General features: G+C 59.9%; 1 protein-coding gene across 7 annotated transcripts in view; it reads right to left on the bottom strand.

The window, feature by feature from the left end:
- Positions 1 to 24,624, bottom strand: part of LOC309603003 (ankyrin-1-like) — a 41,041-nt gene that overhangs the window by 12,136 nt on the left and 4,281 nt on the right. For 5 of the 7 annotated variants that reach the window (XM_082337252.1, XM_082337258.1, XM_082337255.1 and 2 more), the window contains 29 exons: positions 18,578 to 18,679; positions 12,984 to 13,082; positions 11,785 to 11,883; positions 10,972 to 11,070; positions 10,673 to 10,858; positions 10,436 to 10,534; positions 9,748 to 9,846; positions 9,296 to 9,394; positions 8,657 to 8,854; positions 8,475 to 8,573; positions 8,015 to 8,113; positions 7,654 to 7,752; positions 7,266 to 7,463; positions 6,992 to 7,090; positions 6,805 to 6,903; positions 5,513 to 5,710; positions 5,190 to 5,288; positions 4,686 to 4,784; positions 4,267 to 4,365; positions 4,070 to 4,162; positions 3,803 to 3,875; positions 3,394 to 3,417; positions 2,391 to 2,493; positions 1,961 to 2,108; positions 1,649 to 1,746; positions 1,337 to 1,561; positions 763 to 917; positions 373 to 584; positions 67 to 271 (listed from right to left, as the gene is read on the bottom strand). In XM_082337252.1, the coding sequence (XP_082193378.1) occupies positions 67 to 271; positions 373 to 584; positions 763 to 917; positions 1,337 to 1,561; positions 1,649 to 1,746; positions 1,961 to 2,108; positions 2,391 to 2,493; positions 3,394 to 3,417; positions 3,803 to 3,875; positions 4,070 to 4,162; positions 4,267 to 4,365; positions 4,686 to 4,784; positions 5,190 to 5,288; positions 5,513 to 5,710; positions 6,805 to 6,903; positions 6,992 to 7,090; positions 7,266 to 7,463; positions 7,654 to 7,752; positions 8,015 to 8,113; positions 8,475 to 8,573; positions 8,657 to 8,854; positions 9,296 to 9,394; positions 9,748 to 9,846; positions 10,436 to 10,534; positions 10,673 to 10,858; positions 10,972 to 11,070; positions 11,785 to 11,883; positions 12,984 to 13,082; positions 18,578 to 18,679 (3,604 nt within the window). Of the gene's footprint in view, positions 1 to 66; positions 272 to 372; positions 585 to 762; positions 918 to 1,336; positions 1,562 to 1,648; positions 1,747 to 1,960; positions 2,109 to 2,390; positions 2,494 to 3,393; positions 3,418 to 3,802; positions 3,876 to 4,069; positions 4,163 to 4,266; positions 4,366 to 4,685; positions 4,785 to 5,189; positions 5,289 to 5,512; positions 5,711 to 6,804; positions 6,904 to 6,991; positions 7,091 to 7,265; positions 7,464 to 7,653; positions 7,753 to 8,014; positions 8,114 to 8,474; positions 8,574 to 8,656; positions 8,855 to 9,295; positions 9,395 to 9,747; positions 9,847 to 10,435; positions 10,535 to 10,672; positions 10,859 to 10,971; positions 11,071 to 11,784; positions 11,884 to 12,983; positions 13,083 to 18,577; positions 18,680 to 20,742; positions 20,844 to 24,624 lie in introns of those variants that run through there. The other 2 variants (XM_082337254.1, XM_082337253.1) reach the window with 2 other exon arrangements.

Here is a 24,624-nt window from a genome sequence, read left to right on the forward strand (position 1 = left end):
GAGGTGGCCCAGCCCGTCCCCACCAGAGAGCACGCTCGCCTGCGCAGCAGGGGTTGGCAGCCTCACCGATCACACTGCAGAGCAGGCGCAGGCTGGTGGTGTCACCCTCGCCGCTGTCTCGGGGATTGTCCTTCCAGGACGGTGGCAGTGGAATACGGAGGCCAATGGGGCGGTGGAATTTCCTCCGGCGCGGCTCCACCGTGACGATGGGGCTGAAGGTTGCCTGGTTCCCCAGCAGCTTAGTCACCAGCTCATCGGGCACGGGCTGCGCCTGCGGGCAGCACAACCATGGGCATCAGGGCTGGTTTCCCCTGAGCTGGGGCACAGCCTGGGTCTGCTGCCCACCCCTGGGCCAGGCTCTCCGGGGCTCACCTGCAGGGCCAGCCTCACTCTCTTGGTGACAGCAGTGTCTGGGAAAGTGGCCCGTACCATGGGCACCAGTGTGCTTTTCAAATACCCTCCCTCAGGGCCGATCAGATCGAAGTCTTGGCAAATCCGGGACATGACCACGAAGTAGAGAGGGAAGTCGGTGGTGATGATGCGGCAGACCCTCTTCTTCTCCAGCTCCTCCAGGCTCTCCAGCTCTGCAAGGGCAGCACAGCCATCAGTGCTCACACACCAAGCCTGCGGCTGTCACCCACCACCCGCTCCGAGCTGCACCGACCATACCATGCTCAGCCCCATCCCACCACCCAGGCCAGCCGCAGCCCTGCCTGTGGGGAGCTGCATGGTGCCGAGGCCCCGCCTGCCTGCCACGCTCACCCTCATCCATGCCGTTGAGCAGCTGGTCCATGTAGCTCTCCTCATAGCGGTTGCGGTGCTCCTTCCAGACAGAGCCATTCTCGCTGCGCAACACCACCAGCTCGCGGTCTCCGCGCCCATACGAGGCAAAGTGTGGGATCTCCACAATGACGGGGCTGCAGACAGCAGAAGAAGGGTGCTTGCACCTACATGCTGCTGCCAGGACACGCAGGCAGCAAGGTGGCCCTGGGCAGAGCACCTGCCCATGCTGTACAGCCGCCAGAGGAGGAAGGCAGGACTGCTCCCACCCCTCTCTCTGGGAAACAGGGCTCTGCGCCCAGCAGGACCGCGCTGGTCAGGGCTTTTCCTACGACAGCACAGCTGCTGCTCCTTTATGCCAGAATGACCCACCCCAAAAACATGCTGCGCCTGGCCAGAGGTGGGATCTCTCCTGCACCAGACCCCCAGAAGCAGAGATGGGCAGAGGTCTTGCCCCAGCTGGCAGAGACTCCAGAGGAGCCCAGATTTGTCCCCAGGCCTGAGGGACGGCCCCGGTGTGGGCAGCTCCATCCGCTCTGTTTCCAGCTGTGCTCACCTGAGGAACTGGGCGCCGGCGGGCCCCAGGGCGATGATCCGGCTGGCCAGACCCTCCTCCTCAGCCAGCTGCAGGGTTGAAGGCAGCTTTTGGGGCTTCACCAGGCGGCAGGTGATGCGGGTCGGCGCGGCGCAGGCGCGGGGCGGGATGACCACGCGCAGTCCGTGGTGCCGGCTGCCCCGCATGGAGCCGCCGCGGGCGTCCACCATGAAGCTCACCAGGAACCTGGAGCGGGCAGAGGCATGGGCAGGTGGGCACCTTGCAGCCGGCTCAGGCGCAGAGCGTGCATGTGCCGCGCGGGTGGGCACTCACCCTGTGTGCACTGGGCTGGCCACCGGGCTGATGTTATCCGAGGTCTCGGTGGCGGGGCTGCTGGGGATCAGGGAGTCCTCGTCGAACTCCTTGGAGGGCTGTGTAAGGCAGGGAAGAGCCCCCATGGGCACAGGGTCCTATCTGGGGATGCTGAGCCTGGCACTCCTCCACAGTCTCACAACCCTCCCTGGGCAGTCCCGTACCACCGGGTCCATCCCCACCACCCACCCCACATTTTGGCTCTGTGGTGATGGGGGGCTCCCCCCAGCAGGGAATGCCTGGGGTCCGTGGCAGGCTGTGTCTCATGCTCACCTCCTGTGGGGACACCGAGGGCGCATGCAGCAGGCTGACTTGCTCAGCTTCTGTCTCCACAGGTCCTACCTGCTCAGTCTCCTCCGCTCTGGTCACCACAGTCTCAGGTGGGATGCAGGGGACCTGCAGGACAGCTGGAGACTCCACCCTGGCAGGAGAAGGTAGTGACAGCCACAGAAGTGGCAGGCCTGGGCCCCTCAGCCCCTGGCCATCCCCAGGGATGGACATCCCCGAGCCACTGGACAAAGGCAAACTCGGCAGCAGACCCATGTCCTGGTGCAGGAACAACACCGACTAGCTTTGCCTGCTGTGCTAGCCAGTGGGGGCTCAGTGATCCGTTCCCTGCCCAGAGCCGTCCCTGCCCTGCTGGCATCCCAGGCTGGCCCCGCGCCCTGTACCTGCTCCCTCCCCACCATCCAGTGCCTCTTACGTTTGCTCCAGTGTCGTCGTGGTCACAAACTCCAGCATCTCCCTCTTGCTCTCCTGGTCCCTGGGATCGAGTGTCCTGGGCTTTGGTGCGATCAGCTCCTCCTCTGAAACAGAGAGCTGGCTCAGCATGCAGAGAGGCAGAAGGACAAGGGAGCACAGCCATCCAGCCCTTGCTCCCATCCCTCCTCAGGGCTGGAGCCAGGCCCATCTCTGCTCCCACTGCTGGTCACACACACTCGTCCCTTGGCTCTCAGGCAGCCACGGGGCGGCTTCGCCCTTGGCCATTTGGGGTCTGCTGGCAGGGGCAAGGCCCGTCCTGCGGGTCCGTGGGACAGGAGCTGTGGTAGCTGCCAGGAGCCTCGGCTGCTAGCCAACCCCTTTCCCACAGCACCGAGCACAGAGCCTGCCGGGGACACCCTGCCGTTGGATGCTGGGGACAGGAGTGTAGGCAGGGCTGGGGACACAGAAAGGATGTCCTAACACTGCCGAGTGCATCCGCACGTACCCTTTGGAGGCACGAGCCCAGCCAGCGCTGCCTGCTGGCCCAATTAATGTCTGCTAAGGAGTTCACCAGGGTTCAGCTCTCACCAGTGTCTCACGGGAGGGAGTCCAGCACCTCCCAAAGCAGGGAGAGAGCCCCAGTGATGGGGAGGGGTCCGCAGCAGCACGGAGACCCTTAAGCACTCAGGTTCATCCCTGCCCTGGCCAGGATGGCACGGGGCGGTTGCGGAGGGGCACCGGAGTTTGTCACAGAACCAGGCTCTTCTGCCTACCGGGGACAGGGCCTGGGGCCCACAGGGAGCCAGGCCCCCCCCAGCGGGGGACGGCCCCATTCATGCAGTCACACCACAGCAAGCAGCACGGACACAGATGGGCAGGGCGGGATGGCACTGGAGAGCACCAGCCCAGCAGCAAGGCTCAGCAGATGGATGTGGCGTGCGGATGGTTAGTGGCCATGGGGTGAAATGGGCCATTGAGCTGGGGCAAGGGGACACATTTCATACCCATTACTGTGACATGAGCAGTGCCTGCAAAGTAAGAAGAGGGAAAGGTGAGGTCTTGGTGGGAGGGAGCAGGAGCGGACCAGCTGCAGCCGGGGTGGGAGCTGGTGGCAGCCCGCGGAGCAGGGCACGGTGAGGGGCTCTGCACGCCCACGGGCTCGCTGCGCGCTGTCCGGGGGGCAGGGACCATGGACAGCTCCGGGCACAGCCCTCCTGCCTCCGCCCCAGCCCGGAGCTGCCGCCCCAGAGGCTGTGGGCTCCCCTTGTCCTCTCCGCAAGACCACTGCGGGGCCACGCAGCTCCCCCACCCCGGCCGGCAGGAATGCCGGTGCCCGTCCCGGGGGCTGGGGCCTGTCACGCTGGCCCAGCTGGCGGATCTCTGGGAGGGTGCGACCCAGCTCCGGCCCCTCACCTTCATCCTCCGACACGTCCAGAATCTCGTCTACAGTCTCCGGGAAGCTCATGCGGTGCTTGTCACCGACTGACTGCGGGAGCAGAGTGGAGTCAGGGGAGTCAGCCCTTCGCTGCGCAGCCACCTGCAGCCCCCTCCTCACGCCCGGGCTAGGCACCCAGCTGTCAGCGCTGGCCCTGCCCGGCTGCGCTCAGCGGACCTCTGCTTGGCTGTTCCCAGCCCCAGCCCTCCTCCACAGGGTCCTGGTCCCAGTCCCCAGGGGCTCACCGGGATGTCCGTTTCCTCTGTGACAATCTTGAGCACGTCTGTGACGGAAATGTAGCCAAGCCTCTTTGCGATGGCCAGGGGAGTGGTGCCGTTCTGGGCAAGGAGGAAGGACTGGGTCAGCAGCAGCCACAGGGAAGCCCAGGCAGGCGCCCGAGCTTGCCACGGGGCGAGGAGGTGTGGGCGAGCGCCGTACTTACTGTGCTGATCTCATTGGGAGAGGCACCGTGCTTCAGCAGCAGTGTCACAACGTCCGTGTGGCCCTGCTGCGCTGCTTGGTGCAGAGGGGTGTAGCCCAGCTGCAGGGGAGGACAGAAGGTGCTGCCATCGGTTCTGGGAGTCTGCTGCCCCAGAAATGCCCCCGGGCCTCACGCCGTGCTTCATGCCTGGAGCACGAGGGCAGCCCCCTCCTCTCCGGGGTAAGCAAAGGGCTCTGCAGAACCCAGCACTTGCCCAGGGCTGTAGCTAGACTACAGCAGCTTCCAGCCATGGAGACAGGAGGGCTTGGAGCAATGTAGGGGGAGAAGTGGAAGCAGGGAGGGAGGCTAAGCCTTCCGCATCGACCTGCGTGCTGGTGCCCGGGGCAGAAGGGTCCTTGGAGCACAGGACATCTCTGTACCTTAGTCTTGGCATTGACATCAGCCTGGTGCTGCAGCAAAAACTTCACCAGCTTGATGTTCCCATAGTGGCTGGCCACATGCAGTGGGGTATAGCCCATCTGAAAGACAAGATCAGGTCTCAGCTTGCCCTCAATGGTGCCTCCTGCCCTTCTGGCTTGGGTGTGCTCATCCCATGGGCAAGCCCCCGTGGATGAAGGATGGGGCATGCGTGCGGGTGCTGCCTGAGAGCCCAGGACCAGGGCAGAGGGCACGCTGCAGACCACACCACGTTGTGCCTGGGGGTACAGGGGTGAGCTGTGGGAGCAGGCAAGAATCATCCCTCCAGGGAGGTGGGGGGGAAGAGGAGGAAGAGTCCCCAAGAGACAGACAAGATGGTAAGGACGCCTGCGAGAGGGGAGACTCTTGCACAAAGAAAAAGAAAAGCAGTGCTCCTCCTGGAGCAGGCCTAGAGGTAGTACCCCCACACGTTTTTCACCACAGCCATGGTCAATGCACTACTTTACCCTCGTCGTTGCATCCACTGTGACTCCGTGTTTCACCAGAACATCAGCAACCAGCACATGCCCCTCTTGGGCCACGAGATGGAGAGGAGTCAGGCCACTCTGCAAACAGAGGAGGTCTCAGCACAGTGGCAATGCCATCACTGCAGCTCTACCAGCAGAGACTCTAAGTCAGGCCTCCAACCTGGCAAACTGACCGACGCTGTGCTGTCGGCACACTGCTGCCCGAATGCAGGGAGGCACTGGGGCCTGGACTACCACCCTGTCTGCTACTCCCTGCCGGGGTGTTCGCCTCCAGCCTGGCAGGACGTGCCCGGACAACTTACCTTGTTGCCTAGGTCGCCGTTGGCTTGTTTGGAGAAAAGCAGTGCCACCATGTCCGCATGCCCCTCCTGGGAAGCCAGGTGTAGGGGGGTGACTCCCTGCACAGACTCCGCATTTGCAGAAGCCCCGTACTGCAGCAAGCTGCTGGCCACCTCCATCTGGTTCTGCCTGGCGGCAATGTGGAGGGGGGTGTACCCGTTCTGCAGGGAGAGAGGCTCGTTGCAGTGCTCAGCCCCTGCCGAGCAGACCAGCGGGGACAGGAGGTGCCACCTTGCCTCTCCAGGCGAGGCCTGCCCTCCCTATTCGCCTCCAGAGCTCAGGGATGCAGGCTCACACCCGAACCAGCCCCCTGACAGCAACTAGCCCTGACGCTGAGGCCAAATGCCATTCTCCCAGCCAAGTCAGCACAGGGGTTTCAAAGACCACCTGCTCCAGGTTCGACTGGTATCGGTGGAGTTTTCCACACATGAATTTCTACAGCAGTATTCAGCCACCTGGAGCCGCAAGAGGCCAGGGCAGACAGACACCTCCTAGAACGTGGCTGGCTGAGGTGCGGAGCAAAACTGGCAATATGCAGGATTAGTATTCAAGCAGAGACTGCAGGGCCTTGAGCGCTGCCTTTGCTGCCACGCTGCAGGAACAAAGCAGCTGGCAGACACCCTCTGCCCGCGGTGACGCGCAGGCTGTCAGTGACGCAGACCACGGGGGATTGGCGCCGGTACCGGCTGCTCCCGATGCCTGCCCAGCAAGTCTGCCGGCAGCCTGCGCAGGAGGAGAGGGGAGTGCCAGATGGGGAGGACCGGCACCAGCAGCCACTTGTCTGTTCTGAGGATGCAGCTTCTGCAAACAGTGTGGAAACCAAGGCTGCTGGTCTGCTCTTTGGGGAGATGCTCCCCATGCTCTGGCAGAGCGCGGCGACTCTCACAAGCTCGTGGGTTTTCTGACTCACTGCTTCATAGCTGCGTGCAAACATTCGTGTGTGGTTTCCCAAACTGCGCTGCTCTGCAGGGCTTGCCATGGAAACACGTCCCCAGGCAACAGCCACAACGCTGCCGGCAGGGATTATCCCTGACATAGCCTGTCTGCCAGAACAGGGCGACCGCCCGGCACCCCTGCCTGCCCCACGTGCTGGTGCAAGGGCCGGGCAGGCGTGAGCAGCAGGCGCGGAGAGTGGCTGGTGGCGATCGGTCCCTTGTACGCTCCTCGAGCGTCAGGATTGAGGGGCAATGCTGGCCCCAGGCTGGGATGCCCTGGACACACGACACATCCCCAGGGACACCCAGCCCAGCCTCACCCAGGCCGAGCTGTGCGGGGAGCTCCCCTTGGGAAGCAGCAGCTTGACGATCTCCAGGTTGTTGTGGTGCACAGCCACGTGCAGCGCGGTCAGGCCGTTCTGGGGAGGGGAGAGGGCACAGACAGGTGAGACAGAGCCTCTCCCCATACCACACCGCTCCTCCCACGGCCACAGGAGCAGCGCTCACCTTCCCTGCTGCATTGGGGTGAGCGTCATGTGCCAGCAGCAGCTCGGCCACATCCACCTTCCCGTACTTGGCTGCAACGTGGAGAGGGGTAAATCCTTTCTGAGGAGAAAGGCAGCCCGTCACAGGGTGTACAGGGATGAGGAGGAGAGCACTGGCGCATGCTGCGGCACAGGAGGAGGCTGCCCCTCCTGTGACAGGGACGCTGTGCCACCCGCCTGCCCAGCCTTGGCCCAGCCGGGTCACGCCTTCAGCGGCAGTGGCCACAGCAGCCTACCTTGGTCATGCAGGTCTGTGAGGCCCCCTTCTCCAGCAGGACCAGGGCCGTGTCCACATGCCCCTCTCTGGCGGTCATGTGCAGGGGCATGTGCCCCGCTGTTGTGGCCAGGTTGGGGTTGGCATTGTTCTCCAGCAGCAGTTTGACCATGCCGGTGTGGCCGATGCGTGCAGCACAGTGCAGAGGAGTCTGGTCATCCTGTGAGGGAGGCAGAGAAGCTGTTTTGGCAGACCTGGACCAGTCCCTTGCTTGCCATGCCGAAGGGGCGCTGGCCCTGCTCCCGCTGTTGCACAGCCCCTGGCAGGGCATGCTCTGGGTAGGTGAGAGCGAAGAAACCAGCACCAGCTGTTCCCAGAGCTGGACTATCACACAGGTCCTCTCTACCTACCTTGGCCTTGGCGTTGGCTTTGGCTTTGTTCTGCAGCAGGTACTTTGCCACATCTGTGTGCCCAGCTCTGGCCGCCATGTGTAGGGGCGTCTCCACTTTCTGCACCAAGGACAGGATAAAGCGGTGAGGCCGTAGGAGGGGCTATGCCTTCCTGCAGTCGTTCCCCTGGTCTGAGCACAGGAGAGCAGTGCCCACAACCTTTTCTGGCCCCTACCGGTTCCTCCTGCCAGCACAAAGTGGCAGGGGGCACCAGGGATTGCTCAGGAGAGCAATCCTGAGAGAGCAGGACTCGGGCAATCCCCACCTCCTGCTGGACCCCACCATGCTGAGTTCCCACAGCCCCAGCCAGGGTGGGACTCACCACATTGGACACGTTAGGAGAGGCTCCACGCTGCAGCAGGGTCTTGACGATGGGGAGGTGCCCCATGAAGGCAGCCACATGCAGGGGGGTCAGGCCAGACTGTGGAGAGAAAGGGGCCAGGAGCCAAGATGGGGGCTGATGGCCTTGCCAACATCTCTTCCCACCCCCTTCTCCCCCTCCCCAGGGCATGCTCCAGCACAGAGGCAAACTCGGGGTCCCCAGCCTGGCTGAGGGGAACACGGAGAGCTGCTGCCTCCCTGCAGTCCCCCGGCCCTGTAGGGAGCAGGGTGTCGGGAGATGGTGCCAAGCTCAACAGGTCCTGAGCTGCAAAGAGCTCTAAGCCACAATGAAGAAGGTGCCTGGGGACCAGCAGAGGCAACAGGGCCATCATCCCCTGCAGCGCTGCCTGCTCTGCACAGGCAGCAGCAGGAGAGCTGGGGCTGGGCTGCAGCCCACCTACCTCGGTGACGGCGTCGATGGCGGCACCCGTCTTCAGCAGCAGCTCCATCACCCGGATGTGGTTCTTCTTGCAGGCGATATGGAGGGGTGTGAAGCCATTCTGCAGACGGACAGATGGACAGTCATTTGCGAGGGCAATCTCCCTCTCCCCCACCCCAGCCCTGCCTGCCCCTCCTCACTCACCAGGGCTCGGGAGTTGGGCTTGGCCCCCTTCTCCACCAGCAGCTTGGCCACCCGGTGGTGCCCGCAGTGCGCGGCCACGTGCAGCGGCGTTAGGTGGTCCAGGGTGATGTCGTCGATCTCGGCGCTGTACTGCAGGAGCAGGCGCACGCAGTCCAGGTGGTCGCCCTGCGCTGCCATGTGGATCGGCGACAAGCCGTTCTGCGACCGCGGAGCGGGGCCTCAGGGCTGGGCCAGGAGGGGAACCAGGCATCCCACCCAGCCCCTGCCTCGCTCCCCTGGCCACAGCTCTGGGGCAGAAGAGATGGCACGTTCCCCAGGCTGCTACCAGAGAGGAGCCCCGAAACCCCTCACTGAGACTTACAGGGGAGCAATGCCGAGCAGAGGGCTGCTGCCACGGGGCAGGCTGTCCCCAGGCCATCCCCTTCCCAGGGCTGGTCCCTTTGAAGCATGCAGCCCTCAGGCAAAGGGCTCCAGCTAGGGCCAAGGAGAAGGTCAGGAAGCTCCTTGCCCGTTGGCAGGCCAAAAACTCAGCCCCAGCCCAGCCATGCATGGCATCCAGCAACTGCGCACAGCTTGGTACCCCCTTGTGCTGCCCTGGGACCTGGCACCAAGCACAGCCCCCCAGAGTCCCATGGGTACCTTGGTTTTGGCTTGAATGGGAGCCCCGTGGTCCAGCAGGATCTCTGCAATTCGCACATGTCCATTGCGAGCTGCACAGTGGAGAGGGGTCAGCTCATCCTGGGGAGAGAGAAGGGTTCAAGGGCTCAGCACGGGCAAGGAAGGGCAGGGCTCCCCTCAGGCAGGAGAGTAACAGGGACTTTGGGCTTGTTTGCAAAATAAGGCAAAACTGAGCCTGCCCTCAGCCCCCAGGGCCCACCCGCTGCAGCAATGCAGCCTCCTCTCACCTCTACATGCACCAGCAAAAAACCAGATCTGTCCCCTTAGTGCACCAGGGACCTTCCCTCCCACACCCAGCAAGAGGTTCACAGGGTACGCGCTGGGCCGTGCAGCACGGCAGTGCTCCCTGGACGCAAGGAGCTTGGGGAGGCAGATGGCCCGTGTACTTGCTGGTGTTTCAGAAGCCGTCTCACCTTGGTCCTTGTCTCTATCTGGGCCCCGCGGTCCAGCAGCAGCCGTACCATGATGATGTTGCCCCGGCGGGAGGCTATGTGCAGGGGAGTGATCCCATTCTGACAGAGGGAACGGCAGTCTGTTAGAGGGAGCAACCCCTTCTCTTCCCCCCGCGGGGCTGCAAGGAGGCACGGGGCGAACAAAAGACTGAAGGCAGGGGAGAGCTAAATCCCTGCCCAGGGCCGGCACAGGGGTACAGGTTGTTTCACAGGGTTGGGAGAGAGGGTGAGCAGCTGCTCCTGCCGGCAGGTAAAGGCTGAGGACAGAAGCTGCGCAGAGCTCCCAGGAAAGCGCCAGCTCACGGATTTGGCTGCACCCATGGGACTGGAAGAGGCACGCCAACTGCAGGGGCTGCAAGCTCTGCCCTGCAGCGACGGCACCAGCTTTCCCTCAGCCTGGACACAAGGTCCCAAGAGCTTCCAGGGATGCATGGCTGCATCCAACAGAGGGGAGACATACTAGAAAAGGCCCACGCTGGTTATTAATGGCAGCTCCCCAGACACGCATCGGCGTGCTACCTTCTGCATGGTCCCACCTCACCAGCGTACCCTGGCAGCTGCTGCTGCACCCACAGGGAAAGGAGGCACAGCATCCTCCTTTGGTGCTGGAGCAGGACCAGTCCCAGCAGTCTTCCCAGTTTGCACTCACCTGGGGTGTGAAGTTGACACTGGCTCCACGGTTCAGCAGTAACTGGGCCACGCTGAGATTCTCGTAGTGGGCTGCAATGTGCAAGGGGGTAAATCCAGTCTAGGGGAAAGAAGGAGGGATCAGCCCAGCCAGACACATGCTCCCTGCTGAAAGGATGGATAAATACAGCATACCAAGCTGCTGTTCTCCCTGGGGATGTGGGAAAGCTCCCGGAGACAGGATGGGAAAGCCACACACCTTGGAGAGGACGTCAGCATTGGGGTCGTTCTGCAGCAGCACGGCAGCTGTGCGAGTGTCATCGTTGCGGGCCGCAATGTGCAGGGCGGGCAGGCGGACCTTACCCTTTGTCCCATAGTTGATAAGGTGAGCAACCACGTTCTCATGCCCTTGCTGCAGAGCCACAGCTAGTGGCGTGAAGCCGTCCTGCCAAGGAGAGGCAAGTGAGAGGGGGAGAGCTGAGGAGCCATGGCAGCACCTGGCTCATCCAGCAGCAGCCCCAACAAGCAGGGCCCTAGGGCCCTCCCCAAGGATCTCACCTCTGTGGCTACGTTCTGGTTGGCTCCATTTTCCAGCAAGAACTTGACAACTTCCAGGTGGTTTTCCTGCGCTGCCATGTAGAGGGGTGTGAAGCCTTTCTGCAAACACAGGGACACACACATCAACACAACTCTTCCTCGAGTTTCTCAAGCTCCTTGCAGACCTACCCCCCATCAACACCCACATCCCCAGCTCACCGAACTGGGGCAAAAGCATACACACTGTGGGTGGGAAAAAGGAAAAAACAGTGGAGCAATCGTAGAGAGCTGGAGTCCAAAGCTCCCCACATCCAGAAAGAACCAGGGGATGATTCACAGCAACAGTCAGCCTAGGAGACACTGCCCCCCACTCACTGCCACTGCTCTCCCTTGCTTCGGGGACGTTTCTCCCATCAGGCAAAAGCTGAAGAGCTTGCAGCCCCACCAGGCCCAAGAAAGAGAGAACGAAGGAGGCACAGTGTGCAGAGCTGCAGGGGTTGCTGGAGACCTCATGGCTGTGCCAGGGAGGCATCGGCCGCGAGTCCTCCCGGGATGAGCTCAGCGTGCTTGTGCGTGCTGCCGTGGACTCCCTCAGCAGAGAGACCATGCTGGTCTCCCCATATCCCTCAAGTCCCCCCATATCCCCACCACCACTCGCACGCTCATCTTCTTTCAGGAGTCTGGCAGAGCAGCCCTTGGCCCTGCCCCTGAACAGGACTAGAGAGAAACTGTAAAGGGCTGCTGAAGTGCCCATGCTGGGCACAGTTCCCACCAGGAGGACACCACCATCACGCATCCTGGGGGCTTTTCCCGCTCCAGCCCAGGTCACTCTACCTGTGACTGCGCATTGACGTTGGCCCCGTAGTTCACCAGTTCCCGGACCACGTCCTGTTGTCCAGCCAGGGCAGCAATGTGCAGGGCTGTGTTTCCCTTCTGAAAGACACCACAGGGCAGCGCTCAGGGGCTGGAGCAGCCCAAGATGCCAGGGAAAGATGGGCCTGAGATGTGCTAACACACATGCAAACGGCGCAGCCGGCCGGGGGAAGCTGTGGGGCCACGCAGCCCTTGCTCCGTGCCCCATCTCTGCTACAGACCAGGCAGCTAACCCTTCACGTTTGCTGGCCAGCGAAGAGAGTGATTTCATCTTTCCCATGAAGTTACTGGCAGCAAAAGCTGTATGCACTGTCAGGCTCTGTGCATCTCCAGCACCGAGAGATGAGGAGGGGAGGGAGGATGGGGGAGCTGAGCTGGCAGTCTTCAGGCAAAACTGCAGTGTGCGCCCTGGTAGCCAAGGCATCCCAGCAGAGCTAAGGGATGATAAGCAGGCTGGAAAATGCAGACACAGGCTCTTCCGACTTGTGCCTTTGGGTGGCGTGGCAGAATGCCAGACTCCGCTCCGCGCCCCGAGCCCTGCCAGAGCACTGGGGAGGTGGCAAGCCAGGCTCCCTCCTGCTCTCGCAGCCCTTCAGACTGTGCTGGAGGCTGCTTATTTGTCTGTTTGCTTGTGCCATGGTCTCGCTTGTCACCGCGCAAGAACCACACCCCACCGTGGTGATGCAGGGAGAGACCTGTATCTTATTTACTGAGCACCAATGCTCTCCAGGCTTGCGACAGTGGTACCAAGGCCATCCCAGTGTTGCAGCACGCAGGGGCTGCCCTGGGGCTGCGAGGGCTGACTTGAGCCGGCAGCCAGTTCCAGGAGACGTGAGTAAAGACAGCACTAGCACATGTTGTGGCTTCTGTTACTCCCCTCTTGAGCTCACAGTGGCCCCCATGGGGGAGAGGCAAGGGTGGAGGGGAACCCCCCACCCACCTGGAGGTGCCCAGCACGGCTTTGACTGCGCTGGGATCAGAGCCTGGTCCCCAGGCACCAGCCCAGCAGCATTACCACCAGCCCAGCAGCACTGTCACCAGCCCAGCCTTTCCAAGGGCTGAAAGCAGTGTGATTCACTGCTCAGCTACTGCTGGTGTGCCTGGCAGCAATGCCAGGGCACAGAGTTGTGACTAATGTGACCAGACTCCTTTGTCCTCACCTTGGTCGTTGTCTCCAAAACGATCTCCTTGTGCAGCAGCTCCACCACCATTTTCACGTGGCCCTCCTTGGAGGCCAGGTGCAAGGCGTTCAGCCCATTCTGGAGGGAGCAAAGGTGGGAGAGAGGCATTAGTCACCTGCTGGGGCTGGGGCTCTCCGGGGAACCCCCTGCTCTGAGCTCCCGTGCAGACATGACTGCGGGCACTTGGCCCATGCTGGCGAAAGTCCAGGCTGGTGGGAGCAGGAGCTGCCGCTTTGCCCTCGAGCCCTGCGCTGGCATCCAGCACAACAGCCGTGGTTAGGCTCCATGCTGCCAGGGCAACGGCATGCAGCTGAAGGCTGAGCCGCTGATTAAGGCTGGAGGTTTCTCCATGCAACCCCCGTAGATGATTTCCTACGGACGGGTGGCACCACAGCTCAGCGTCTGCGTGTTTGGCACCACAGGCACTGCTTTAGTCCTCCCTGCTCATGGCACATCCCTGATGGCAACTCCTGTCTTTGCTCAAGTGACTTTCTTTGGGGTGCCCCTCCCTGCGATCGCCTGCCCGCAGTCAGGCTTCTCAAACCTAAAGCACAGAGCTGAGCTTTGTGTATGGCCCGGAGTGAGGATGCACCAGAGCTGCTGGGTAAGTGTGCGTACAGACCTGAAACTTGAACATTTACACGGACAGAACTGCAGCGAGAAGCTCTGCCTGGGACAATGATTTTATCAAGCAGCAGCTAAATTTAATTCACAACAGTTCAGGAGCAACAGCCCCATCCTGCAGCCCATGCCCAGCAGAGGGTCGGCTTTGCTCCCTCGGAGTTTGGCTGCAGCAATGGGTGCCGAGAAAGCGTTGGCTGTGCCACTGCTCAGCTCTACCGGGTCCAGAAAGCTCCCAGACAACTGAAGTGACTTCTCAGGAACACCTCTGTGCGTGCCCCAGCTTAGCTCACCTTTTTGCTACACGTGGAGCCTGAGCACTAGGAGCAAAGGGCTGGCCAGCACCCTTTTAGCATCCCTGGGCTGTCGGAGGGGTCAGGCCGGTCAGCGCCCTAGAGGCTGCTGAGACAGCTTCTGCTCCGTTATTTCTGACATCCTCTTCTGCTTCCCCATGTGAGCAAAAGGGCTGGGATATTTGCTGACAGAGAGGTTAAACACTTGCAGGCAATTTCAGATGTCACTCTTCCCCCATAAGGCGAACTTCCCTTGTCCCTCTCTTCTCCCAGGTGGATGCACTATGTTTACTCACCCCTACGCAATGCTGTCACGTGGCAGAGAGATGCCAGCTCCCTGGGAGCACACAGTCCTGCCCAAGTACTCCACCTCCCAACCATCTGTTTCGGCTCCTGTAGATTACTGGAAGGTCACTGCACAGAATTACTTCATCCCCACCTGAATATAGGTAGGGGAGCAGAAAATGCCCGGGGAGGCTCCAGTTCCAGCCCTCAACACTCCAGTTAAACTTAGAACAGCTTCAAGAGTGTTACCATACTGGAAAAAGGTTTTCCACCCTCTGTCACTCCAAGCACCAGCTATCCAGGATCATAGTCAGAGTCACAGATTCTTTTACTCAACTCTGATTTCAGCACAAAGGGCAAAAACCTAAAAATCCAGAGGCTTCCTCAGCACACCACCTCCGAAGTCCCCTAGAGCCTCAAGCCCAAAAGGCCTGCTTCCAAGGGAAAATGAAGCGGGAATGCTGCAACACCCACAGAACAGAGCCACCAAAAGGAACCGCTCCCCAACCAGGCCTGGCTACACCGAGCCCATCACCTCCTCTGACCAAGGCACACCTACCCAGCCCCATACAGATGGCCACGGACACCCTTACCCTCGTGAGCTCACAAGTTGGCTATGTGGCCACAGGCACACACGCTTTTTCTCGGTTACACTCACGCAACAAACACCTGGAGCGCAAGACCACAGATGCTCGGTTGCTCCCCTCGGCACATACGCCTTTTTACGCAGGAGATTCATAAATAACCTTTTAAATGCTGAAAACCTGTGAGGAATCATTATTCTCTGGCCTTACAGCAATAAGCGCAATGTTTGCAGAAGATCGTTTCCCAGCGGCCCATCGATATTTCTGCTCCAGGAACAATACAGGCTGTTTTGCACATTTGCTTTGGCTTGATAGCCCATCTGACCCAAAACCGCCACAGGATGTGCTTAATTTGAAAGGTGCTGTATTCCCCTCACTAAGTGCCGCAAATGCTTCCCAGAAATCCCAGTCGCTGGCTGTCAATGCGACAAACGCAGCCCTACAGAAAAACACAAAAGGCGGGACTTTGCACTTAGCCTGTACCAAAGCAGGTCCCTGCCCTGGACTGCCCACCAGAGACTATCTCAGCTCCTGGCACCCGTGAGCTAGCACAGCGCTGTTCCCTGCCGGTGAGGGTCCTGGCAGCAAGGGGTGTGCATCCGCAGGCCTCCAGCTCCTCACGGATGAGATGGGAGCATGCGGGAATTCGAAACGCGAAAGAGGTGGATGATGAAGACACCGATGCAGATGGCAGCAATGAAGGGGATGGAATCGGCGGGATGAAGATCAGATGGCATGTCAAGGTCTCTGCACTTGAGTAAGAATACAGGGCCTGTGGGATAGGTCTGACCACATATATCCCTCTTTATTCTATACAGGACATGTGAGGTTGGACCTTTCCCACAGGTCTGATATTCCTCAGAAGGAAACCCCAAAGTGCCATCTAACCTCAGGGAGATGGCAGGAACCAGTGCAAAGACGTCACTGAAAGAAGTGCCTCATACTGTTGTAGCCACATGCTCCCGTCAAGGTGATAAATCCCCTCACCAGCACCAGAAATCTGGCTGGAAACAGGACTCGCAGCCAGTCAGTGGAGACATCTGATGACTGACCGTCTCGCTGGTTGAGGAAGGAGTTCAAAGCCATCGTCTTTAGCGTGTGGCTGGGTCTCCCTGTTTTAATTCTTTGCAGAGCCCTCTCCAGAACCACATATTCCTCTGCACTAGAGTGGTACAGGAGCGGTGGACGTAGAAATCCTCCCTCTGCTTTTAGGCTCGTCATCGGAAATGCGTGAACATCCGTGGCGCGCTCTGCTTGCGGAGCCTCCCATCTCGGAAGGCACGGGCCAGCGTGGCCAAACACAGCCCCCACCTCCTCTTGCCCCTCTCCTCCAGACACCCACAGAAACTGTCAGGAGGGAATTCTCCGCTTGTGAACAGGCAAAGTACGGTGATTTTCCCCGCCAGGCTCTGCTCCAGCCTCATACACAGGGCACACACGACTGTGCCGCACGTGGCAGCATCCCCAGTCCTTCCTGGAGAGGAGGGTGGCACAGACGTGGGAGCAGGATCTCCCTGCTCCTTGTGACTCGCTTTCCCAGAGGTCTGCAAGCGAGCAGCGGGTGCATTAAACACCTCTCTGGCTCTGCTCATTTGTAGCTAAGCGTTTGGAAGCAGGAGCAGCGTGACTGCTTCCAGCGACTAGCCCGCTGCTGTGCCTCAATTACAGGGGCTTCTGCTCCCCCAAGAGAGATTAAGGGAGCAGTAGCTGGGTTTAATGACTGGGCCAAATTCTGAAATGAAGCACAGCAACTTGGAAGATCCTGCCAGGTGCAAGCACACGATCTGCTCAGCGCCAAGTGCAAGCCAAGTCCTGCAGCCCAGTGCTAAGAGCGTGCCACATGGCCTCTCCTCTTTCCAAACCCTGTACATCTCCAAAATGGTTACGGGGTCAGAGCCCCTAAGCCACCAACAGGGCCCCATGGAAAAGCTCATCTTCAAAGGACTCTGAAAGTGAAAATTTTCTACCTCTTCTCCCTACAAGACCCCTCTGATCTAAATCCCATATGTCCCCACACAGCCCCAGGACAGAAGTCTTTCAGAGTATCTGGATGCTGATTATGAACTAATAATCCAGATAATACAGTGGTGAACAAAATGAGCATCTCCTGAGCTTTCCCCAAGCCTCATCTGGTGTCCCAGAGAGGAGAATGCAAGCTGCAGCGTGCCCCAGGGGCCTGCAGAAGCCCCGCATCCCTGCACGGTACCGTCAGTCAGAAAAGGAGACGGTGACATTTCCTGGGGGAACCCGTCTGCAGCGACTGCGCTGGCCACCGCAGTGCACACAGCAGGAGCTCTGAACTACGCTTGGTTCGGGGACTTGATACTGAACCAGGTGAAGGTACATTTGTGCTACCTGCTGAGTCAGCCTCCCCAGCGTCACTGCTGCTCTGGAAAGCAGCTGACAGCGCAGCCTGTCTGTCCCCCCTGCTCAGCCCAGGCCCCCTGAGTCTCTCCCTACAGCACCTACCCTGATTCAGGCTGAGCCGCTCGCATTTGGCAGCTACACAGATACAAAATGTTCTGTCGGTTCTGCGCAAACCATTCCTCCGTGCCTGCAGTTCTCCTTTCCTGGGGCAGACCTGTCTCCGCTCTGCGCGAGGAGGGGCTCCACCTGCCCAACATCTCCCAAGCCACCAGGACTGGCATTTTGCGAACATCCCCTGCTTGCGTTAAGCTGCAGCTTCTGGGAATCTGAAAGCTTGAGCATTGCAGGCAAGGGAAATATCCCCAAGAGCGATTCCTGCAACGTCCCAGCCACTGGGCCACACTCTTCACAGCTACCTGCTCTGCCCTCTGATAACCAGCTGAGTCCCTTCCAGCTGTCCCAGTTGCTTGTTGTCACCCTAAAGGAGCATCAGATCTCCCTCTCTGCTTACCCGCTAATGTCCTTTGCTACGCTCCAGGCTCCCCAGATCTTTATAGCTATTGCTGCCCTCCCTGCCCCAAAGACAACTGGTCCAGGTCTGCCTTCTGGTTAGCCCTTTTCCTCCCCAGCATAGGACCTTTTTCCACCCAGCTCAGCTGTGGAAGCCTCCCCAGCAAGGGACTGCTCTCACGCTGCAGTCTGCCCTGCGTGGCCTCTCCCCTGAGCTTAATTCTGGCTAGGAGCTCCTGTGCCAGCTGCCTGGCACAGGCAGCGACAAGGGGCTGCGGGTTGCCTGCAGCCTGGCAGGGGGTGGTGCAGGTGAGAGGAGGATGGGGTCTGCCGGGACACTCAACTCTGTACCCCAGGGATCCCCCCACCGCGCTGGCAATCATGGCTCTGTGTTCTGCCAGGGCGGTGCACACCTACCCCGCAGCCGGGCATGCCACAGCTCTGGAGACACATGCCTGGAGACTGCACGATGCCTTGGCAGAGCAGACCATCCCCAGGAAATCACCACCGCGCAGCAAAGTTGCCGTTGCACTCCACCTAACACAGCACCTCTTATGTCTCACCCCCAGACGCTTTATCAGGAGCCAGGCACATGGGGCGCAGGAGGGGAGTGGGGTCAGGACAGGCAGCCTCTCCCACAAAGTTTTTAAGCTTCCTCTGCCAGGGAACTTACTACCAGCCAACTTACACTCTGCTCCGTGGCAGGTAGGGCTGTGGGATCAGGGCCGGTGCTCCCAATCGGCTACGCAGAGCAGAGCAAGCGAGCAGCCGTGGGGAACCTCCCTGCCTCCATCCTACGGGAGCAGCGTAAGGCAGGGGTGCAGTGACTGGCACCGGGCCTGGGGGAGCCGCCGCCTGGCACGTTTTCATATGCACTAGAGATGGAACCAGAAGCCCTGTGGGTTTCACCTACCTGGTTACAGGTGTTAATATCTACCCCATTCCTGAGGTGATCCAAGGCTTTGTCCAGGTTCCCGGATCTTGCAGCTCTCAAGAAACTGGTTGCAGCATCGGCCTTGGGGAAAAAAGAAAAAGCATGAGACTCAGAGTCCCCCTGTTCTCCCCCGTCACCAGCACAGGGCCAGCTCTTCACTCGGTTGCAGAGAACATGACTGCAGAGAAAATGACTACAGAGACCAGGCAGAAAAGGCAGAGGCCGGGCAGGTCAAGGTGGGAGCTGCTGGGACAGAGTGAGGTGCCCCAAATCAGACAGGAGGAAGCAGGGCTGGGACCTGGACTTGGAGTGAAGAGCATCCAGATGATGGGGCAGGAGAGCCACGCCAGGTCTGCAGCTCCTCCCGGCACCGCGGGCGGGGTAGGGAGGAAGCTCTAAGGGGTCTCCTGCAACCATGGCAGCCTCCCCTGGCCCAGAAAACGCCTCTGTGTCCTGGCTGAGAGACTGCAGCGATGGACGAAGCCCAGAGTACCGCTGTGGTGAGCCCACCCCTTCTGTCCTCCAGAAACCTCTGGGTAGCCGTGACGGTGGGTTCGGTGAGCTCGAGTACCGGCACCAGGGACAGTGACCCCGGCTGAGCGCCCCGCAGCCAGGAAAGTCACAACTCAGACAGAAAACAAGGCAGTGCCTCCCTGCACCGCTAAAACACAGCCACCCCAGGCAAGGCACAGCAATACTTCGAGCAACACTATTTAGCAGTGTAAGGCAGCAAATGAAGACCATGGGCTGGCTCACCAGAAGCTGGAGAACAACAGGGTGGAAATGGAGTGATATGGCTCTGCGAGGCTGGGACCTTGGACCAGTAGCTACGAGCTGGTGCCTGCCTGCTAGGTCCAGCCCAAAGGGCTCTCTGCAGCAAAGAGCCATGAGACATCCATGGCAAGGGTGCAGGACACCCTCCTCTGCCTCCAGCTCCGATAGAAAATCAGAACCACTTGTACCACTCACGCTGGGACTGACCCAGGGTCACCCTGTGCCACGAGAGCCTGCATCCTGCCATCCCGGGCCATCCTGTGCTGCTACGGCCTGGCTGCGGAGGAGCACCCAGGATTAGGAAGCTCCTGGACAGGAGCTGGAAGCAGCATGGCCGCAGAGGACAGCACTGGAGGCAGACCTAGGCAGGATGATGCACCACATGGGTTCAGGGCTCCTCTCTTTGCAGCCTCAGCCATTTGAATTTGGACTTTGGAGCAGCACAACTCAGCTGCCTTCTGCTGTGCTCCATCTGCCTCCCCTAGCCCATCCTTTCTGCCTGACCCTCCTACCCCAGAGAAACATAGCCACGTCCTGGGCCCACCGCCCTGCGACCCCCTGCAGAAGGAAGGCCCACAGACAGGGTGTCCTGGCCCCCGCTGTGCCGGGCGCACCCCGCAGAACTCAGCCCCGGGCTCCCGCAGCAGCGGCCGGGTGCAACGGCCCCTCCTGGGGCAGCCCACGGGGTCGGAGGGACAGGCAGTGGAAGGCAGCACCACCGTGCCCTGTCCCGGCGCGCAGCCTCCGCGTGCGGGGGGAACACGTGCTGATTGCCTGACCTCCTGTGCCAGCTGGCTCCGCTTGTTACCACCTCAGAGGAGAGCCCTGTTCATCTGGGAAGAGCCCCCAGATTCACAGCAGAGCTGCCGGCTTTGTGGAGGGCTGCGAGCACGGAGGAGGCAGGATGATCTGCTGTAAGAGGCAGAAGGCAGCACCAGCGCAGGGCTTAGAAGCGCCCATTTGTGCTCGGAGCCCTGCGTGCTGTCTGGGGTCTAGCAAGGAAACACCGACAGCTTCAAGCAACAGGTTGAATGCAAAGAGCTTTTCCAACTCCAGACCCTGCTAGAAGCCTCTGCATCTCCGATCAGGATCAATGACAGGGCAGCGCCTGAGCTATGCTGCCGGCATGCCAGCCACAGCACAGACCTTCGACAGCAAACCCCTTGGAAAGTCAAAGCACAGCTCAGCCAGGCTCTCCCACCCATGGGACGCATGTGAAGATTAAAATGGTAAAACTCTACAGGCTCCAGCAGCAAAGGGGCTCCCGAAGCCCCAGCACACCCAGCAGCAGAGACTACAGGCAGAAAGCAAGCAGAAAAGCAAAGCGGAGGTCTCTGCGGGCACGAAGGAGAAGTGCATTGTATACTCACAGCCACGTCTGGACCGGACCTGCCCTTTCGTGCTGCCATAGCCCGGCACTTCAGCTGAAACCTGAGCCTGGTGTCCCCTCTCTCCCTCCTTGGTTATCTACTCCCCAGCTTTCAGAGAGCCAGTAAGTTACATTGCATTCTATCTAAAAATACAGGCTCCCTCCTCGCTCCAACGCAGACCCTGCAGGGATCGCCAGCCGCTAATGGAATTTGTTCATTTTCTCTCCATTACTGTGTCAGACAGGATATTTAATACCAAGCCGCCTCCGGAAAGCAGATGACTGCTGCCAAGTGCAGGGAGCGGGTCAGAGCTGCAGGTACCACCTCGGCAACAGCAGAGAAAGAGCAGCCCCACAGCCATGCCCAGGAGCCCGGCATTTCACAGGTAACCCCTGCGACCGAGGAGAGGGGTCGCGGTTCCCTCCCGACCCTCTGGATGCTGGGGGCCAGGGCCTCGGAGAGTGTGCCGAGGCTTGAGTAATTCAGCCCTTCTGCTCCCCATGCTCAGCCTGCACCTTTCAGAGATGCAGAGAGAGATGCAGGACATCAGCCGCCAGCAGTCAGACAAGACGTGCAGCCAGCGAGGAAGGGATCGTTCGGCTCAAATGGTAAAAGCAGAGGCAATAGATCTGCAGTCATATCGCCCTTCTGATGTCGGTGTGCACGTTGGGACTGCCTGCCTGTCACTGCAGGGGCACTCGCTCACAACAGCTCACTTTACTTTGGGGTGTCACAGAGATCAAGACAACACTAGATTAGCCAGGGGACTGAAGTATGGATGGGGTCACTGCTGAATTTCAGCAAAAGGGGGCAGTGACAGCAAGAAATGCAGAGACCCTATGGACACAGGCAGATGTGCATATCAAAAAGATACACACATCCCGGTCAGCACAACACCAAGGTGCCGGAACACAGCCACACACATTGCACAGTCACCATCCTCTGCTAAGCACAAAGCGTAGCCTGGGCATGCTGCATGCACCCCGGTATTTGTACCCACAGGCGCAGGCACAGGCACTCGCTATCCCTATACAGCAACTGCTTCCAGCTGCCCAGACTGCCTCTGCTGGTTTTCCTTTCTTTGGAGTTTGTGGTGTTGCTTTCCCTTCTCCTTTGCCTTCCTAGCAAGTTTCCAGGAAGGAGCTATTCCAGGGGAGAAAATAACCTGCCTCACTCGCCATTGTGCACCTCTTGCACTCTTACACGGCCGTTAAATCCTACACACAGGTGTCGTGCTCCACGGACTTGCGGGCATTCAAGCTGTGAAGCGTCAGGAGGCTGCTGCCAGCAATTCCCGGAGGGAGATGCCTCAGATCTGGACTTTGCAAAGGGCTCCAAGACCTTCTAAAGTAAAAAACATAGCACAGCACATCGGACTGCGCTTCTATTCTCCATCCCTCTCTTTTCTTTCAGGAAGAAGCTCCCTTTGTCTGCTGACAATCTAACTTTTTCCCCTTTCCCTCTCCCGGCCCTGAGGAGTGGATCCCTCTGTTCCTATTCACAGGCGGCGTCCCGCTCTCACGGCCTCGCCCTGCCCAGCATTGCTGCCGCCGGGTGAATGTCCCGGCCCCGTCACCCCAACGCGAGAAGCCTGGACCTGACCGAGCCCGTGGCACTGTAGCCGTGGCTAAGGCCATAAGCAAAGGAGACGTTCTGCCAAACCAGAGGCTCAGGATGGATTTCAAGGGCTGCACTCAGAGGTTCAGTAATCCGGCTCTGTCTTCTGGCTGCGGTCTAATCGCTTCTGGCAGTGCCTCGCTCTCACTCCCACCCAGGGAGGAGCTCCACCAGCTCCCTCTGCACGTCGCTGATAAAGAAGGGAGGGTCTCAACATCACCTCCTTCTGCGAAAGGTGGCCGCATTTGCCAGGAGCCCACTCTCTACAAGCTGCTAAATGCCGCGAGTAGATGACGCCCAAGTGCAAATGAGTTCAGGGACTTGTGCTGATCTCACAGTGTTTTCTGGGACACAAAGACAGGCAAGAAGCAAGTCGCCACACTGTTCCCGACTGGCAAAAGGCACACGCGCATCCTGCTACATTGCCCTCTTTACCCTGTCTGCCCACTTGTCTCTTCTATCTGCAGGTCTTCTGCTGGAGCGACGAGGCAGCCTGAGCAGGGACCGCAACTCCTTCGCTGTGCAGACAGCAGCCGGCACGAGGAAGGGCTGAGCCGGCTTCTTGCTGAGGTGCTCCAGGGGAGCTGGGACCCTTCGCTGCAAGGGTGCGCACACAGGTCTCTGGGACTGCCTGGGACCGTGTCCTGCTATGGACAGGGCCAAAGATGCCAAAAGACAGGGACTGGGTGCCCTTTCCAACACGTCTCTGACTCTAGCAGCCCCCGGAGAGCAGCCCTGCCCGTGCCGCACAGGCGAGGGGCAGCACACCCCGTCGGAGGCTGCTAGCGCCCGCTGAGACCTTCTCACTGCCGGCAGAAACAAAATGCTTTGACGCTGAAACCAGCTGTTTTCCTGCTCCGTTGGAGGAGCTGCAGGGACGGGTTACAGAGAGGGAAGAGTGGGGCAGCTTGCGGTCACTGTGAGGTTTTTTTGAAACGGGCTGTGTTTTCTTCACTCTCTGCCCAGAGGAATGGCACGGCCAGAGCTGCCCTGCAACTGAAACGTGCAGTGCTGCAGGGGATTCCCAGTCCCGATTCTCAGTCACATCATTCAGCCCCTGCCTTTCCCCTTCCCTGGTCTCTGCCACATATCTTCAGAGTCTCTGGTCTCACTGAAGGACAGTGCTGCTCTTACACCAGAGAAGAGGAATCACAAAGCAGACTTTCAAATAACAAATTACTTCCCATGCCCTGGGGAGCAAAACGCTGTCTGCCGAACAGCAGTCAGCCCCGGTGGCCGGGAAGTTTGGGGCTGCTCTGCAGCTGAGCCACCCTGCTGATGCTGCCCGGCGAGAGAGGGAAGCTGCCTGCGGGGCGGTTTCGCCTTAGCCCCTGCATGCCAGAGGCAGAAGGATGCAGACCAGGCCCATGTACACCGTCCTCGGGGCAGGCACCCTCCTGCCAGCCCTGGCACTCGTTCCGTTTTGTTTCTTCCAGGCCTAGCTACTGGAAAGCATTGCCAGTGAGGAGCAGCAGGCTTTGCTGCATGAAAGCTTCCTATGGCTGCTCTATAGCAAAGATCTTGAAAGCAATTCCACCCAATTACACCACTACAGCGGTTTCTTGCTCTCTCATGAGTTTTGCCACTAATGATAACTCTGCATCTTCAAACTCTTTTGTCCCTTTTGTATTCTTTGGAAGCCATGCGCTCCTTCCAGCAAGGAGCTTAGCGGCTCCTGCTCTGCGCACTGCAGGCATCCGTTTGCAGCTCCATTGTTCTAACAGTCTCTCAAAAGCCCTTACCAGGAGCAACATGTCCCCCCCTTTCTCTGGGATACACTAAGAGCAAAGCCAGCTGAGGCATCTTGCAAACCGGGATGTGCAAACTGTGCCAACAGCAGAGAAACAGCAACAGGAGGGCCACAGTCCCTTCCGAGAGTCGTGTGCTGCTGCTAAGGGCAAGGCGCAGTTTTACCCTTGGCCCTACCTGGGGGAGGCAGCAGCGGCTTTTGGCTCCGCCAAGCAGACACGCTTCCTCCTGTACGTGGCCAGTGAACAGGGGGAAACAGAGCCAGACTGACATGGGCTCATGGAGCGGAGGGCAGAGGAGATCCAGCAAGGACCAGCACCCAATCACCCCAACAACCAAAGCCCCAGGACCGGCAGTGAGATGCAAACCTCAATCCTGGCACCAAAGCCGTGTATTGCTATGGGTATCCTACCTAGATGGTGTGGAAAGGTCCAGCTCACATCTAGGAGGTCATCCAGTCACTTCCAGTTGCTAGTGCCGGGGTGCTGGAACCTCAGGTCGGCGCTGCCAGCCGGG

Source organism: Platalea leucorodia (genome assembly GCF_965183815.1).
Source record: "Platalea leucorodia genome assembly, chromosome: Z".
Taxonomy (NCBI): Eukaryota; Metazoa; Chordata; class Aves; order Pelecaniformes; family Threskiornithidae; genus Platalea; species Platalea leucorodia.